Consider the following 17,800-nt stretch of genomic DNA (forward strand, 5'->3'; position numbering starts at 1 on the left):
TTTTAAAGATTCAATCATGTGAAACTTGTTGAATTGTTGGTGATCTTTGTTGATTAAGTTAAACCATAACTTAGATACACAACTGAATCTGATCAAAGATTTAACAGGTAGTTTGTAGAATATCTGTAGAAGTATGTCTTCATGAATATCTACAAAAACACTAGAAAACTTCACCTTTTCCCGAGGATTATCATCAAAAGCACTAGGTTTCACCTTCTTCTTCTTTTTTATCTTACTATTTACTTGTCGTGACAGTTTCAACATCCTTTTCCTTTTTTCTTTTCCCTTTGTTTACGCCATAAATTATTTTCGTGAAAGTGATTCTGTTTTTCTATTCATACGTAGCATTCCATGACTTGCACAGTAATTTTCGGTGTATATAGTATGAAAGTTTATTTAGCTACCCTTTCGATGACCACTAATCTTCAGCAGAAGCTGCCGGCCATGTGGAATGACTTATGTAGCAGCCAAGCATAGGGCCATGCACCCAGCCGAAGCTGTCAAGTTGCTGACCGGATTCCGCAGAATTATTTCGTCGGCTCATCTTGATGGTCTAGTCTCAAGACTCAAGTTGTCCGGTCATGCACTCGAGTTTTTTTTTTCTTTTTTATAAGCGTTAACTTGTCAGGGTGTATATTAATCACTTTGGGTTAGCAGGGGTACCTATCTTCCTAAACTTTTCCTGCATGCTGCTGCCTTTTTGTTTAAGGTTTCTATTTGTAAGGCCGTTTAATAACCAGCTTGCCAGTTCGTGAGCCCGAGAATAGCAATCGTGAAGCTTGTAAGAAAAAAATATTCAGTCGGCTCCAAGAAATATTTAGAGAAAGAGACAAGCAGCTAATTAAGGCTCGGCCAAGCTCCGGAAGGATTTGCGAGTCCATATACGCGTTTGATGCCAGGTAAAAATCTCGACTTTCTAATGAATCCCTTGACATTAGTAAAACGTATCCAACAGATAAATTCAAAAGAAGCAGCACTAGGTATTTCCGAAAAAGCTTCATGGCATGTTCAATATAAAGAATCTCCTTATGTATTTGTTGGTGGTATTCCTTATGATCTTACTGAAGGTGATCTTCTCGCTGTTTTTGCACAGTATGGAGAGATTGTTGATGTTAATCTTGTCAGGGATAAAGCGACAGGTAAATCAAAAGGGTTTTGTTTTCTTGCATATGAAGATCAGAGGAGTACAAACCTTGCTGTAGATAACTTGAATGGAGCTAGTGTTCTTGGTCGAGTTATTCGAGTTGATCATGTCGCTAAGTACAAAAAGAAAGAAGAGACGGATGAAGAAGAGGAGCAGCAGAAGAGGGAGGAGCGTGGTGTATGCCATGCTTTCCAAAGGGGCGAGTGTCATCGTGGAGCTTCGTGCAAGTTTTCACACAATGAACAAAGAGCTGCAAACACTGGCTGGGGTGCCAAGGAAGATACCGCTGCAAGATGGGGAAAATACAAGTACGATGGTCCAACAAAAGGTCACAAAATTACAATGTGGAAAGATCGACAGCAAAATGTCAAATGCAAAAGATTAATCAATGTCGACAACAAAGAACTTAAACGTCAGAAAACATTGGCGACATAGATTCTAGTCACCGTTCCTGACAGCTTCTATCTTTTTTGGTACTTTGTTTTTGTATGCGTGATTATTTTAATGATGATAAACAGATATACCCCTATTATTACACCGGATAGACAAATATACCCCGTGATTATTTTGGTACAAATGTATGTAGCCCATTATTTTATTAAATAAACAGCGAGTAAAACAATTAAAGTCAAGAAAGTTTTGTGTTGATTTTCTTGTGTTCCTTCCAACTAAGTTAGCCTTATTCTTCGGATGGAAAGTTTCTTGTTCTAGAGGTAGCTAGAGAGAGTTGTGTGAATCCTAATTCTTACGTGATTTGTTTGGTTTAATACACAACCAAACTTGAATTGCATCAGAAACTTGGAAATTCACCTTTACAGATTCTATTGCGGTAGCTGAATTTCAAGGATGGCCACTTGCGGATCATCAATATATTAAAAGTGCGCATCTTCCCAGTGCACTATTGGCTCCCCAATCTGCCCCTTGATGCCCCAATTTGTGCTAAAGCTGTTGCTGTTATCTGGTGCTGGTACAATCTTTTTTTTTTTTGTCTTTGTTTTTTTTTCTTTGTTTTTTTTTGAGTGGTAAAGAATTTGGTGCTGGCGAGTTTCAAACTCAGGTGACTAGTACGTTTATTATCGCTTCCATTTTGGTTATGCTATTAGATTTTAGTCGGTAGTTTGACATATGTTCATCGAGCGCAAGTATAAAATCCTCTCATTGTTGTTCGGCAAGATTAAAGAACTCATGTGAACCAAGATAGCTGGTGCAAAAATTGTTTCCTAAAACATGTTGCTACAATGACAAGACTTCATGGAGTGAGTTTAACTTCCATATAGCCCTAGGAATAATATAAACGAGTGAGTTTGGTCCTGTTAACCTGACCAAATATCTGTTTGATCCTTTTCTTAAATATATATTACTATTTGGTGTTAAATATTATTGATTGGTCTTAGTGTGGACTCATCCACGTCCAATGACGTCATCGAGAAAACAATGATAAGGATCATGAGAAATTTTTTATGGGACGCTGTGGAAGGAAGAAAAAAGTTGGTTTGGGTTTCTTGGATCAAAATTTGTATGCCAAAGATGAATGGGGGTTTGGGGGTGAGATGTTTAAGGAAGACAATGTTGGGTGCAATAATCAAAAACAAAGAAAAATCAAATAAGCAAAAAGTTACTGATACTTAGCTTCTTTATAGTGGAAGTGATTGCTTTGACGAAATGACCAAGCTCCCCATATCTCCGCAACAGCAATAGGGAAAAACTTTGGAAAACAGAGTGAGTTGCGTGTTCAACACGCTGTCCTTAAGACATTAGCACCCGGCTACACTCAAGAGTGATGCTATAGCCCTCACAGGACGGATATCTCCAGGATAAAACACCTTAATACACCTACTACTAGCATATGTAGTAGATGCCCAACTTGAGCTTGTCAACTCCGAAAAAACATTAAGGAAAATCGCGAATGCTAAAGAAAGCAATACAAAATATTTTCCCTTCGGGGTCTCTCTAAAATATAGAGAATCCCCTTACGGGTCCCTATAAAATATAGAGCAACCCCTTTACCATATAGGGGTCCCTTTAGAATATAGAGCAACCCCTTTTTTTCCATGCTTTTACAAAAGAAGTGAATTTGTTTATATAATTGACAAACTCAAGTTAAGAAGAGCTCCTCCCATATGCGGGACTAAAAAGCTTATCTAGTCTCTTAAAAAAAAATAAAGAGTGGAAACTCCACTATGTGGGACTAATAAGTTTTCATTCACAAAAGAAACACCAAATTAAAATCTTTAAAAAGTATTTTTATTAATCGTTTTTCCAACAGACAAATCATGCTTTATTAGTTAAGTGGAGTTGGAGATATTCAAACAGTAAGAATAGCTTATGGAGGAAAATCACCAAAAATTTAAGAAGAACAATGAAGTGTTAATGCCTGATGTGGATAACAAGCCCCAATGTAGAAGTTTGTGGAGGAATGTAGTGAAGTTAGTTCCAGCTGTTCAAAACTTTTCAACATTTATAGTGAAGAATGGCAGAGGAATTAGATTTTGGAAAGATAGGTGGTTGGATGGAGGGTGCTTAAAGGACTTGTTTCCTGTGATATTTGCTGTCAAAAATAAGGATGTAACAATTGCTGGTATGCTGGATACAAATGGGTGGAATTGTATTTTTAAGAAGAACTTAAACGCCAATGAACAGTTAGAATGGGACTTGTTGAGAAGAGATCTCTCTAACCTACCTGAGTTGGTTGAGGAAGAGGATGAGCTTAATATTATAGAGAACTTCAATACCCAGAGATGTTATGAGATTTTAGTAGGTGAGCTTGATCCTTGCAGTTTTCATCATCATCTGTGGAAGACCATTATACCTCATAAGGTGAGTTTCATTATCTGGGCTACATTTCATAATTCACTACCAACTAGGAATATGCTGAGTTACAGGGGTGTTGAAGTCGAATGTGATCTGTGTGTCTTATGCCAAACGACTAGAGAAACAGCTGACCACATGTTTATCCATTGCTCTTTCTCATTTGATATCTGGGATTATTTCATAAAGGCAATCAGAATGTACTGAATGGAAGAGGCAAAGACGTATGGAATATAATCCACTATGCAATCTGTTGGGTGATTTGGAATGAGTGGAATGGAAGAGTTTTCGGTGCAAGACAGAAATGTGTGAATGAACTCATTGATCAGGTTAAATACTGGGTGGTTTTGTGGTCTTGTGACACAAACACCTTCAAATTTGTTGATTCAAGTCTCATCTAGAGTGAATGGGAGAATCCGATGCATCTGTAACAGCTACTATCTTGGGAGTCTGGTTGCTCGTTGTCTAAACAGATGTTCCAGTTTACTGTTGTTGCATAACAGAAAATATATTGGTAGTTTATCGCGCAGCAGCAACTTCGGCAGTTTGTATCAGACCTTTTCTGAAGCTTAAGACCATGGATGACTCTCATTGTTGGATTGTATATTTGCGGCAGATTCAACAGACTTTGGAGCTCTACAGTCACAAGTCTATTTGCAGGAATTTTTCAGCTTTTCTGTAGGCTTTTCTCACTCCATCTTAAGATCTTTCTGCAGATGACTTCCTCTGCAGTTCCAGCAAATTCTTCCCTGAAGATCAGTAGCAGTCTTCGTTTACGGGTTTGTCAGTGAACATGGTGGAGTAGTGCTGAAAAATCAGAGCAAGTTCAGGCTTCCGTTCCTTGAATAATAGTGCAAGTAGTCTGTATTGGTCCTTTGTGAATTGTTTTGCAGTTTTCAGTCTCAGTTGTTTGAGATCTGGAACTGTGGTTTTTGGGTCTTGTTTTTCTTTCTTTTTAACATAACCTTCTCTTCGGAAGAAAAAAATGACCTCATCATTAGTTATCATTTTTTTAAAACTGTCAAAAATACCCTTTTTCCTCCTTAAATAAGAATAAATTAAAAACTAAAAATATGAAATATCTTTTGAATTACAAGTCAAAAAATAATAAATTTTATATATTCGAAAAGCGCTCCTCGAGATCTATCCAATGATGGTAGGTACCATTGTTACTATATTTGGAAGCTTTTAATTTTTATGTTATCCTGTAGCTAAAAATGAATTGCGGTACAAGTTCATTCTACAAAATGAACTACTTGAATGAACTACCATACTATCCAGTTTTTTTTACAAAGTGAACTGTTTGATTAAGCAATTATATGAATTCATTCTGCAAAATGAACTCCGAGGATGAATTAATATACGAGTTCATTATACAAAATGAACTACTATTACGATTTCATTCTACCATACGAGACACTATCAGGAGTTCATTCTACAATATGAACATCTATCACGAGTTTATTTTACAATATAGACTATCATTTACAAGTTCATTTTACAATATGGACTACCATAATTAACACATATTACGAGTTCATCCTACAAAATGTACTACCATAATTAATTATCATTACGAGTTCATTTTAAAGAATGAATTATCATTCCTACAATATGAACACCTACCAAATACGAGTTCATTCTACAAAATGAACTTCTAGAACTAGGATGAACTACTATACTCTAGAATAGTGTTCATTCTTGGATCTGAATTACCATTGTACCTAAAAAATATCGAAACATAGTACAAAACGCACTCGTTTTGTAGATCTCGTTGAGACATTTCCGAACATATAAAATTTATGAATTCACGCGTTATATTTTGAGAGACCTATAATTTTTTATTTTTTATTTTATTTTTTCTATATTTTACTAAAATGAAAAATATAGAAGAGATGGAAAATAAGGAAAAGATAAAAAAAAAAAAAAAAGGAGATTGTATGGCTATATATGAGGTGAAGTAAGAGAAAATAAGAAAGAGAAAAGGATACTTTAGATGTCTTAGTATTTTTGGATAAATAAGGACCAAACTAGACTCCCCTTTTGTTGGTGGACAAAACTAACTTGGGACCACCTAGCAGGACCAAACTGAAATTTCCCAGTTAATGTATGCATCAATGACAGAAGATGTCGTTACAGGTGATAGAATGCACAATCGTGGATGGAAATCTGTGTATTGCATCGCTCAGACTGATGATTTTCTAAGGGAGTACCTTTTATAATAAAGGAAATCTGGAGAAACGGGCATTTTAAGCCATTTAAACCATCTAAGTCATGGGGATCAGCTGACCCATAGCTGGGACATATACTTCTGGGAGCTCCTATGATAGGGTTGGTCGGTGGGAGCAAGAAGTATGGGATGTGTTTGGTGTTTCTTCCATCAATCATCCAGATCTATGCCGTATATCAATAGATCATGGTTTCGAGGGTCATCCATCATGTCTGTGAGTCCAATCCATTCAAGAAAGGTGAAGGATTGGTTAGCAACATTGACGACTACAGGTTAGAGTTGTAATATCCCTACGACAACTCCATTTCATACATTGTGGAAGGGGGTTGTGGAAAGTCCAAGCTTTTCTACAATGTTTGGCTAAGAATTGTAAAGGGTGATGTGATTCCTTTTTCGACAATATTTTGTCTAAGTTGTGATTCTCTTTCGATTTTTTTTTAACACAACTTCCCTAATTATTGTATAAAATTCTATAACACAACTTCCCTAATTGCAGTAAAATTGCAGTAAAATTCTATAACACAACTTCCCTAATTGCAGTAAAATTCTATAACACAACTTCCCTAATTATTGTGAACAATACTATTATGACACTTGTTAGAGTGGTTGAAAAATCTTGCACGACTCTTATTTATATTGTTATACTTTCTTTCACAACCTTTGTCTTCCGTAGTCATAATCTCTAACACTACATCCTTAAAGGTTGTAATATTTGTTTTCAGTAGATGAATATGTAACTACAACTTCTGTAAAACTATTTTGAAAAAAAAAAATTAGAGCCGAAAACAGAATTGGCGAAAGTAAATCACATTCACCTGCCAGTGTAATCCATTTACATTCATCCAAGTTAACTTAAATTGAAATTCAAAGTAAAAGACCTATGTGTGTGATACGGAAAAACCTAGAGAAACAAACATAAAAGGGAGATTCTGCAAATAACCATTTACTAGATGCATTATGGGTCAGCAATGGTGACCTCGACCTCAACACCGGGTTCGAGAATAATCGAAGTGATCAGTTTCACAACCTCGGATGAATTGACAAGATCGATAACTCTCTTGTGCACACGGAGTTCAAAACAATCCCAGGTGTTAGTACCTGAAAAATAACGACAAGGAAATTAACCACGATGTACAGTGATTTGGTACAAAAAACTATCTCAAAGAACAATGCAAGTATTCACAGTTAAGATAATATACAAAAACTGACTTAAGCAACCCATCAAATATGAGCCATAACACTCAAGTGCTTACAATTCTACAGCATTATTGTGTGATATCTTGTCAACATCGTATAAGAAAAATGAAAGTGTAAACCCGAAAACAAAAAGTGCTGGTTCCTTAAGCAGGTTTGCACTAACAGCCACCCTCACAAATGCAATTCAAGAAGGCGTGGCTTCAAACAGCCATCCATCCAGGGAAAAACAATAGCAGTTATAGACATTAGACAAAATATTACAATGAGCCTGTGATGGTATAGTGTAAAAAATAGACAACAAATATGACTTTGAATTAACCAATTCTATCCTACTTCTTTCAGAATATAGCAAGTAAACCTCTAGAAGCAAAATATCATCTATACATATTTTGGGTCTCTAAAAGGGAACAGAGACAAAGCCACTTTTTAGTTATACAAAAACCTTGTACCTCAAAGTTCTCTTCCTTTGGAAGGACCTAGAATTAATGTACAACTTTCCATACTTAATTGATAAAACCATTATATCCCAAGATCAAAATGAATTCTGGATGCCCAAGCAGAAGTCTAACACTAAGGAACCGGGTGCATTCATGCATCATAAATACAGATCAAGTTACATAAGACACTTCCCAGATGAAAAGTTATTATATATCCAAGTGGCTTCAAATAATTAGCAACTTGGTAAAGAAAATCGGCAGTGACAAATGATCCTAAAATTTAAGCTAGTCATGCTTCTCCGAATAATCAACATGACACAATTTAACTTGTAACATAAAGCAAATGGGAAATATATAATATTTTACCTCCATGAACCAGCGAGGCCAACTGACTTGGCTGAGTGGTCTTGGCCTATGCCATGTGCAGTGGCCTAAGCTCTGTTGTGCCATGATAGTGCAACTTCCAGCCAGCCGCAATCCTAAGAATCTACTTCTGTAACAACTTTAGCATCTCAAGCCAACACCAATTTTAGCTGAAATATCTTCTCTACTTCCTTGCAGTAACAACTGCTCCATTCATACATTCCGCTCACCCGTTAACCACCAATGCAACTTGTGGTCATCAACAACTTACACATCTTCAACTGCAGATATAACCTCACTACAAACACCCATTCCAACCTTAGCAGTATCATCTTCTATACGACCTCGGACCAATTCCATTGCAGATACACCCACTGCACCACCTGAACCTTCTGCAGCTTCTCTCATTCATTCCATCACCTTGGAAACAACTTGATCACAGGTCCCAATATCAGCAGTTTCAGCTTACTGCCATAATAATATCATATAAAAATCAACAAACATATCAAATTCAGTTTCAGCTTGCAACAGACATATCAAATTCAGAACATATTAATCATAAAAAAATGTCCTAGCACACACAAAAACAATCAACCAATTCCTGAAATTAGAGCTACAGAAAGCAACAACAAGCTCGGAAATATCCAAATTACACCTCCTTAAAACTAATCAGATCCATGAAATCAATCAGATCGATCATAAAGTGAGATAAATCTTTACATGTTCAAACAAATTTTACTAAATTGATTCATAAATCCTGATCTAAGTATGCTAGACCATACAAATCACATCCAATCAAATCTCAAACATCCAACGTATTATAAAGCCTATACATATTACAAACCCAAAAAAAAAATCACAAAAACAGTAGTGAGATTCTTACGTTTGCCACCACCAAAGACATGATGAAATTGTTTCTTCCTTCTAAAAAGACGGTTAGTAGCAGACTGAACACCTTCTGGAGATGAAGATCTTGGTATTGAATGATGTTTAACTTCCTTTTCATTATTAGAATCAGATGAAGACGATAATGAAGAATCATGTGAATGATTGAGTCTTTGATATATCTTTTTATTGATTGAGTCTAACTGTCTAGTTGATCCTCATAAAAAGTATATTGGAGTTTGTCCATACAGATTGCTAAGTGAATTATTGGGTGGTGTTGTTAGACCCCCGCTTTTTCAATTGGTATCAGAGCAGGCAAACACATTAAAGACCTCATCAGTCTGTGTTTGTAGCGATCTGACTCTATGGACAAGAGTACTATCTCTGATAAACGCGTCACCAGTAATAAAGATTCTCTCTCTTCTAATTCTATTAAAGAGAAAAGCTATTCAATCTCGAACATAGAAAAACCTTGTGGTTCGACGAGACAGATTAACAATGGCATGTGTGTTTTTGATCTCCCTTGGAAAGAGACCTTCTCTTCTAATGTATGGGATACAGCTGAAGAGAGTAATTTGATTCTAAAACTTGTTAGAATTCAAGCTGTCAGATTGGATCAGTTAAAACACCATGTCAATGTTCTCCTTGGTATTGTAAGAAATTGCAAAGTCCATGGCGATGCTGAAGATCAATCTTCATGCTTAACTCTTGAGGCTTGCCTCGAAAAAGATTCCTTGGATATTGAACGCCGTTTTGAATAAACTCTCCTCTCAAGGGTGTTCAAAGCAATCTAACATATCAAGAATTTCTGATGCTTTACTATCGGAAGTAAAAATAGGTGTTCCTAATGTTACCACCAAACTTGGGACATTCTGTAAAAGAGAAAAATCTTTTGATGATAATATTAAGACAACATCCTCAAATCATTCTTATGATCAAAAGGTATGTCTGGTCTGTAAGACCAAGAGTTCTGTTAGATAAAAGAGAAACTCTAAGTTGAATAAAGGCTCCTTAGTTCAACTGCAACACACCCTAGATTTGATTCTCAAAGGTGTGACTGACATCCGTATGATTGAGCTAATTGGCTTTCGTACATATCCTTTGTATGCTACCAAAGTCAATATAGTGAGTTCCTCCAATGTTCAAGGGCAGAATAGACGTGTTAATAAACATCGTCCTAAGGAGGTTCAACGCCCTGTCTCTAAAAGCAACCTTGTTCCTGTTGAGAAAGTCATCCCAGAAGAAAGGAAAATCGATGAGATGAGAAAAGACATTAAAGAGATAATTGTAAGATACAAAGAGCTTGTCAACAGATTATTTTCTTCCTCATGTCAAGACACTTCTGGTAAGAATTCTAACTATGTCTCTTATTTTGATGATAATAATTTTTCATGTCGGAAAGGATCCCTCTCTAAGACTAAAAGGAAAAACAAACTTAACCAAAAACACAAAACTCTTAATGATCCTATGGCTCGTACTTGTGTTAATTAATCACAAGGTTCGAGAGCTTACTAATAAAAAACCTTGTTGAGTAAGTTTGTGTTAAAAACAGGTATACTTGTTGCTTGCATCTGATAAGTTAGGCTATTTTCTTATCGTCCATAACAAAACTTATGTTGACAGATCCGCCAAGAACAAGTATTGGTTAAGTCAAAAGATTTTGTTGCACAGAGTCTTAAAATTTGTGTTTAAGTCATGTTTTCAAATGCCTTAAGAACTTTATTTTCAATGGGTATTTGTTGTACTCGAACAGGTTTTGTTCTGACCCGAGTCAACGTTTTTGATAAAACCCTAAATGGTCGTCCCCAAGAATAAATATCCAACTTCTTAGGGTTACAAGTCACGTACGTGTACTCCTGGTTGTTTTCGGATTTTCAAGAATGTCTTCCTCCTCTTCTTGTTATGGTGGTTTTGCAAAAGGATTTCTTGACAAAGGTGTTGAGGTTGATTCGAAGAGGAAGAGAACACTTGTAGATGAAGATCATTCCAATGCCTCATTCTTCTTTGCCTATACTCATGAAGATGCTGAAAAGGATGATATGATTTTTGCTGAAGTTGTTCATGACTTTCTCAAGTACTTTGGGGAAGCAAAACAACAACTTGTTGATACTCTTAAAGGTCTTGATATGGTGAAAACTGAGTTGGAAAAGGTTGTGTCTGACCTTGGTCTCATAAAATCTCAAATCAAGGATCTTCGAAAAGAGAATCATCTCTCTGTTGATACTGAGAAGGCTTTCAATCACAAGCTTGAGGACTTCTTGTCTCGTATGTATCATGAACCTCCAGTGTTCATGTTCGCGGTTGACGATACACCGGAATCCGTTTCCCTTTAGCTTGTCCTCTGTTTTATATACCTAGTATGTCTTCTTTTTGGATTATTTGGAAGAATAACTAGCGTTTTGAATAGCGAAGATTGTGACTACATATAGCTATTTTTGTTTTCATCTTCTTATGTTTATTTTTTAGGTTTATTGGTTTTAAATTCTTAAAATATTTAGAGGATGATATTAGTGCAGTATTAATCTGTTTTGAAGTATTGCAATATTTTTATGGGATATGTATTGTTTGCGTCCGTGAACTTGAAGGTCCCATATTGTGTCAAAAGTAAAGTCGTTCATAAATTGATATTCGTATTGATGAAAGGACGAATGGACTTTTGACATTTACAAAAGTTATGCCTATGCAGTCATTTATTTGATGGAAAATAGGATGAAATATTTTGTTTGACAAGGATAAAGTCTATTATGTCGTTATGCAAATAGTGATGGAAAATAGAATAGATCTTTGTATGTTATCCACGGTATTGATCTTCATTGATCCATTTTGTTATGTTTTACCGTGAAGGCTCCATTGTGTATCTTATGTTGAGCACCTTACAACTATGTCGATTAATATTGGCCTTGTTGGTTGTTCCATGATATGCTATATGTTGAGCATTCTTGAACTAAATTAATCATGTTGATTGGTTATTTAGTTATTTGCTCCGAAAGTCTTCTTTTGTCGAGCAAAATATTTTGACAAATAAATTGATTGCTTCGGTGATTTGTTTGGTTGTGTATTCCAATTAGATTAATTATAGGTTCTCTTGTAATTAATCTAGTTGAGTTTTTCATATATTCCACAAGTTCTTGTGTTGAGTATATGAATGGTTATACTAATCATGTTCTATTGGTTGATATAGTTGTATATTCCGTAAGGTTTTCCTTTTGTTGAGTATTTGAACGATTAAGGTAGTCATCTCCGTGTGGTTATCTTAGTCGTACCTCCATGAGTTTTCTTATGTTGAGCACAATCAATTAAATTGATCACTTTTGTGGTTTGATTTACTTGCGTATTCCGATTAAATTAATCATGGGTTTACTTGTGATTAATTTGGTTGAGTTTTGGATATAGAAAATCATTTCCATGGTTTTTGGTGTCCAATTAAAAAATCCTTCTTTTCTTTCGAAATTAAGGTTGCTGTTGTTGTTCTTTCGGGAATGACATCAAATGGGGGAGAGTTCTTTTGAACTTGTGCTTAATGGTAATATCTTGCGGGGTGTGCGGATGTGGAATTTTATAGGGGCTATCTTGTATCTTAAAACTCCTTGATGAATGCATTTAGCTTCGGATTTATGATTGCATCTAAATTAAGTTGGTATGTATTTTTTCTTTTAGTCTATGAAATGTCTCTTGTGGAATTTCATTATGATCCCGTTCTTTTATCTTTGCCAATTTTATTGACAAAAAGGGGGAGAAATAATATAGTTCACACTACAAATACATATGGTTTTCAGATCATTGTATAAGGGGGAATGGTTTCCATGATCGAGATGGAGTATTGACTAAGGGGGAGTGATACATATCACCATTGTATTGTTGTTAAAGTCGTGATGCAATTGGACTTTGATGTTACATAATGATACTATGACACTGTATAATAATGATCGAGAATCTCGATTTCTCTCATTGTTATAGCTACGGATCTTCAATAACGGTGGTGCTAAACTTACAACCTTTGGGATCATTGGAGTACTTGGAAGGACGAAGATTTCAAGGAACGTTGAAGATTAGACTATGGAATAGGAGCCACCAAAGTTTATCTTTTTTGTATTCCATATGTATTAATAGTTTTGTCACTAAAATTAACAAAGGGGGAGATTGTTAGAGCATAGCTCGGTCTATTATACAGTGGACTAATATAGTTAATGATCAAAACTATGAGTCTTGATTTCTAGTCTATTATAGCTTAGTCTCGGACTATGATAGAAAAGTGTAGTTGAGCTCAAGGATTTCATGGCGATTCATCATACAGCGACGAAGATCTACACAAGGAACCGTGGAACTTGATCAACAAAAAGGTATGTGGAGACTTGAACTTATCTATCACTCAAAAGTATATCTATTCTATCTCCTACTTCTTATGAGACAAAAAGTCGTATGCTATATAGACTGGATCGTAGACATTTGACATTTCGAGCTGAGTATTCACTACTTATCTTTTTCTCGAAATCGTGTGTTGGATAAGCATTTCGCTTTGATCAAGTTTATCTTCACCTAGTGACGAAAGTCATGAAAAGTTTCAATTACTTTGAGAATTACTCTGACGTGAAACGGTCTGTGAATAACGGCTATATAACGTCCTCTGAGAATGTATCAATGATTGGAATGAGAGTTTAGATTACATAACCATGTATTCCTTAATCCGAAGTTTTCGAACTTTGTTGATTGAGGGAAACCGGAGGAATTGGCTTTTCCAAGTCCGCGAACTCAGTCCGCGAACTAACAGAATTTCTCTTGCCGAGAATTTCTGCTGGGATTTTCCAAAAACTCGTTTGCGTATTTAGTCCGCGAACTCATTCCGCGAATTGGCGGAAGTCTCTTTGCCGAGATTTTCTGCTGAGTTTGGAAAACTCTGCCGGTTGCCTTAAGTCCGCGAACTTGTTTGTGGCTTAAGTGGTTATGATCTAAAGATGTGCTCTGAACTTGAAACTTAAATTATTAAGGAAAGCTTTATGAAAACCGTGGCTATAAAGTTCATGAGCCGATTCATCGAATTGAATCATCTTTGTCTCAATTGTGTCTTGTGTAGTTACATAAGATCTCATAGCAATTGAACAACTCTCTAACTAGTTCATTTGAGTCAATTGAACTAGTTGTGGTGAAGAAGAACTAGGTTAATATGAATTTCTCATATGGTTAACCTTTTGGTTACTATGTTGAACCAACATACACGTACACGTTTGGGCATGGTTTTCACAAACCCAGTAAACGTCTACCCAAGTGTATGTGACAAGATAAGTTTTCGATCTAACGGTTGAGAAATATTAGCTTGAATCTAAATCAGGTTTTCATCTAACGGTGAATATGGATTGCTTTGTAACTAAGGAAAAACCATGATTTGAAGGCTATATAAAGGAGACATCTAGCATTGTGCAAAACTAATCCCCACACGTCTATGTGATACTAGTGCGCTCGCTAGAGTCGATTCTCCTTTAACCTTTGGTTTTCTTCTCTAAAACCAGGTTAACGACTTAAAGACTTCATTGGGATTGTGAAGCCAGACCGATACTACTTTTTTCGTAATTGTGTGATCTGATCTTGCATCTTCTATCGTACAAGTACAATCTATTTATTGGCTTGAGATCGTGAGAGTTCTCCGATAGGAAAGATAAAGAAGTCACAAACATCTGCGTCTCACTGTTTGTGATTCCTCGACAAACCTCTTGTGTAGTCAAGAAGGATTGTTGAGAGGTAATTGATTAATCTAGGCTGTTCTTTGGGAATATAAGACCGGATTATCAATTGGTTCCTGTTCACCTTGATTTCATATCTTAAGACGGAAAAAAACCTAGGGTTTTTTTGTGGGAGAAAAATTTACCCTTTGATAGACTTTTCTGTGTGAGACAGATTTGTTTATTATCAAGTCTGCGATTTTGGGTTGCAGCAACTCTTAGTTGTGGGTGAGATCAGCTAAGGGAATCAAGTGCGCAGTATCCTGCTGGGATCAGAGGCGTAGGAGTACAATTGTACCTTGAATCGGTGGGAGACTTATTGGGGTTCAACTATAGTCCAGTCCGAAGTTAGATTGGAGTAGGCTAGTGTCTGTAGCAGCTTAATACAATGTGTATTCAATCTGGACTAGGTCCCGGGGTTTTTCTGCATTTGTGGTTTCCTCGTTAACAAAACTTCTGGTGTCTGTGTTATTTCTTTTCCGCATTATATTTTTTATATAATTGAAATAATACATGTTGTGCGTTAAAGATCATCAATTGGAAATCCAACCTTTGGTTGTTGATTGATATTGATTGATTCTTGGACATTGGTCTTTGGTGCTGTCCAAGTTATCTCTCTTTGATAAAGACTCGCAGATTTCCATTTGCTTGAGTAAATGTCAAATCGAGAGATTGAGATATAAACTCTTTGATATATCTTTTTATTGATTGAGTCTGACTGTAATAAAAAGTATATTGGAGTTTGTCCATACATATTGCTAAGCGAAATATTGGATGGTGTTGTTAGACCCCCGCTTTTTCAATAACGACATATAAATTATGAACCAAGAAGCTCTGGGTGGGTTTTTACTTCAAATTTAGCAGGATACATCATCGAAATCGATAAATATGAAGTTCAGTATCGGTTCGAACTTAAAATATGGAATATCGACAAACAAAATATGAACCATAAATCTCTATATGGGTTCTGACTTCAAACTTAGCAGGATATACATCATCAAAATCGATAAATATGAATCTCAGTGTCGATTCAAACTTCAAATGTGGTGTAATGGCAAACAAACACTCTAAACTTGAGTGGACCACTATAAACCGGAAACATAGTAATAACGATGAATCCATCCATCGAAATATTCTCTGAAACCTTAAACAAACCCTCTTCTGGCAACTTCGAGGCATAACATGGCTCTGAGATCAAAACCTGGTCGTAAGTGGACCACTAAAAGCTGGAAACTTGGTAAGAACGATGAATTCATCTATTTACAGGTAAGATTCCATGGGTATATTCCCTAAAACCTTAAACAAACCCTCTTCTGGAAACTTCGAGACATAACCTGGCTCCGAGATCGAAACCTGGCCGTGAGTGGACTACTATAAGCCCGAAACTTGGTAAGAACGATGAATCCATCTATTTACAGGTAAGATTCCATAGGAATATTCCCTAAAACCTTAAACACACCCCTTTTCGTCAACTTTGATACTGAACCTGGCCCCGAGCTCGAAACCTGACCGGGAGTTAATATATGTAAGTCAGGAACTTCAAAATAACGATGAATCTAACCATTCATATGTAAGATTCAATGGGATATTCTCCGAAACCTTAAACAAACCTTTTTCTGGCGACTACGAGAAAGAAAGTGGCTCCAAGCTCGAAGCCTGGCCAGGAGCGAACTACTATAAGTCTGGGAGTTCGCAAAAACGATAAATCCAAATATTTACGGGTAAGATTCCATGGGAATATTCTAAGAAACCTTAAACACACACAAATTCGTCAACTTCGAGAAAGAAACTGGCTCCGAGATCGAAACCTAGCCAGGAGCGGACTACTATAAGTCTGAGAGTTCGCAAAAACGATGAATCCAATCATTTACAGGTAAGATTCCATGGAAATATTCTCAGAAACCTTAAACACACCCAAATTCATCAACTTCGAGAAAGAAACTGGCTCCGAGATCGAAACCTGTCCAGGAGCGGAGTACTATAAGTCTTAGAGTTCGCAAAAACGATGAATCCTACCATTTACGGGTAAGATTCCATGGGAATATTCTCAGAAACCTTAAACACACACAAATTCGCCAACTTCGAGAAAGAAACTGGCTCCGAGATCGAAACGCGGCCAAGAAAGGACTACTATAAGTCTAAGTGTTCTCAGAAAAGATGAATCCAACCATTTACGGGTAAGATTCCATGGGAATATTCTCAGAAACCTTAAACACACAAATTCGTCAACTTCGAGAAAAAACTGGCTCCGAGATCGAACCTGGCCAGGAGCGGACTACTATATAAGTCTGAAAGTTCGCAAAAAAGATGAATCCAACCATTTACGGGTAAGATTCCATGGGAATATTGTCAATAACTTCGAACTTCCTGGTTCACGATTTTGGTCCTGGAAACGTTTTCGGATATTTCTACCCAATCTCAATAACCCAGAACCCTGAACTTCCTTCTTTTTTTTTTGCAGAAGTGAGAAATTTTTTGCAGAACCAGACAACAAAATATGTTTTTGTTGAAGTGAGAAATTTTTTGCAGAAGTGTGAAAAGTTTACAGAAGCCAGAAATATTTGTCGTATCCTTACGACGACTTTTCTAAAGAGTTGTGGAAGGGGATATAGAAAAACTTTCATCACAACCATCCATTTCCATCTACAACTGTCCATTATTTTTTTTCTTTTCTATTTTCCATATTACCATCGTATCTATTCTTTCATTATCCATTTCAAACATTTTTTTTTCCTTCACAGAGCTGCAACTTTATCTCCCCCTCCGTAGTCTTCATTGAAATCACCACCATCTCCCCCTCCATCATCTCCAACTCCAACAACTCTGTTAATTACTATTGTCTTCAACTACATCGGTTTCAGCTTCGTCATCTCAGGAAATTTCTTCACCATCTTCATCATCACCAACAAGTAATCTTACACATAGTTGAAGACTTACCACCTCCACTAATTTCTCAAAGGTCTGTTACCCAGATCGATCTGTAATCTACTGAGGATATGTATTGACTTTGGAACTTATTGTT

At 36.3% G+C, this 17,800-nt stretch overlaps 1 protein-coding gene across 1 annotated transcript; it reads left to right on the forward strand.

The window, feature by feature from the left end:
* Window positions 1-919: 919 nt before the first annotated feature.
* Window positions 920-1,579, forward strand: LOC113316490 (zinc finger CCCH domain-containing protein 25-like). Its single transcript, XM_026564658.1, has one exon. It carries the CDS (start codon window positions 920-922, stop codon window positions 1,577-1,579), a length of 660 nt encoding a protein of 219 aa, XP_026420443.1.
* The last annotated feature ends 16,221 nt before the right edge of the window (window positions 1,580-17,800 follow it).

Source organism: Papaver somniferum, chromosome 10 (assembly GCF_003573695.1).
Source record: "Papaver somniferum cultivar HN1 chromosome 10, ASM357369v1, whole genome shotgun sequence".
NCBI lineage: Eukaryota > Viridiplantae > Streptophyta > Magnoliopsida > Ranunculales > Papaveraceae > Papaver > Papaver somniferum.

What these genes read in the sequence shown, in the direction of transcription:
- LOC113316490 (XM_026564658.1), top strand. Translation starts at nt 920, where the DNA reads ATGAATCCCTTGACATTAGTAAAACGTATCCAACAGATAAATTCAAAA.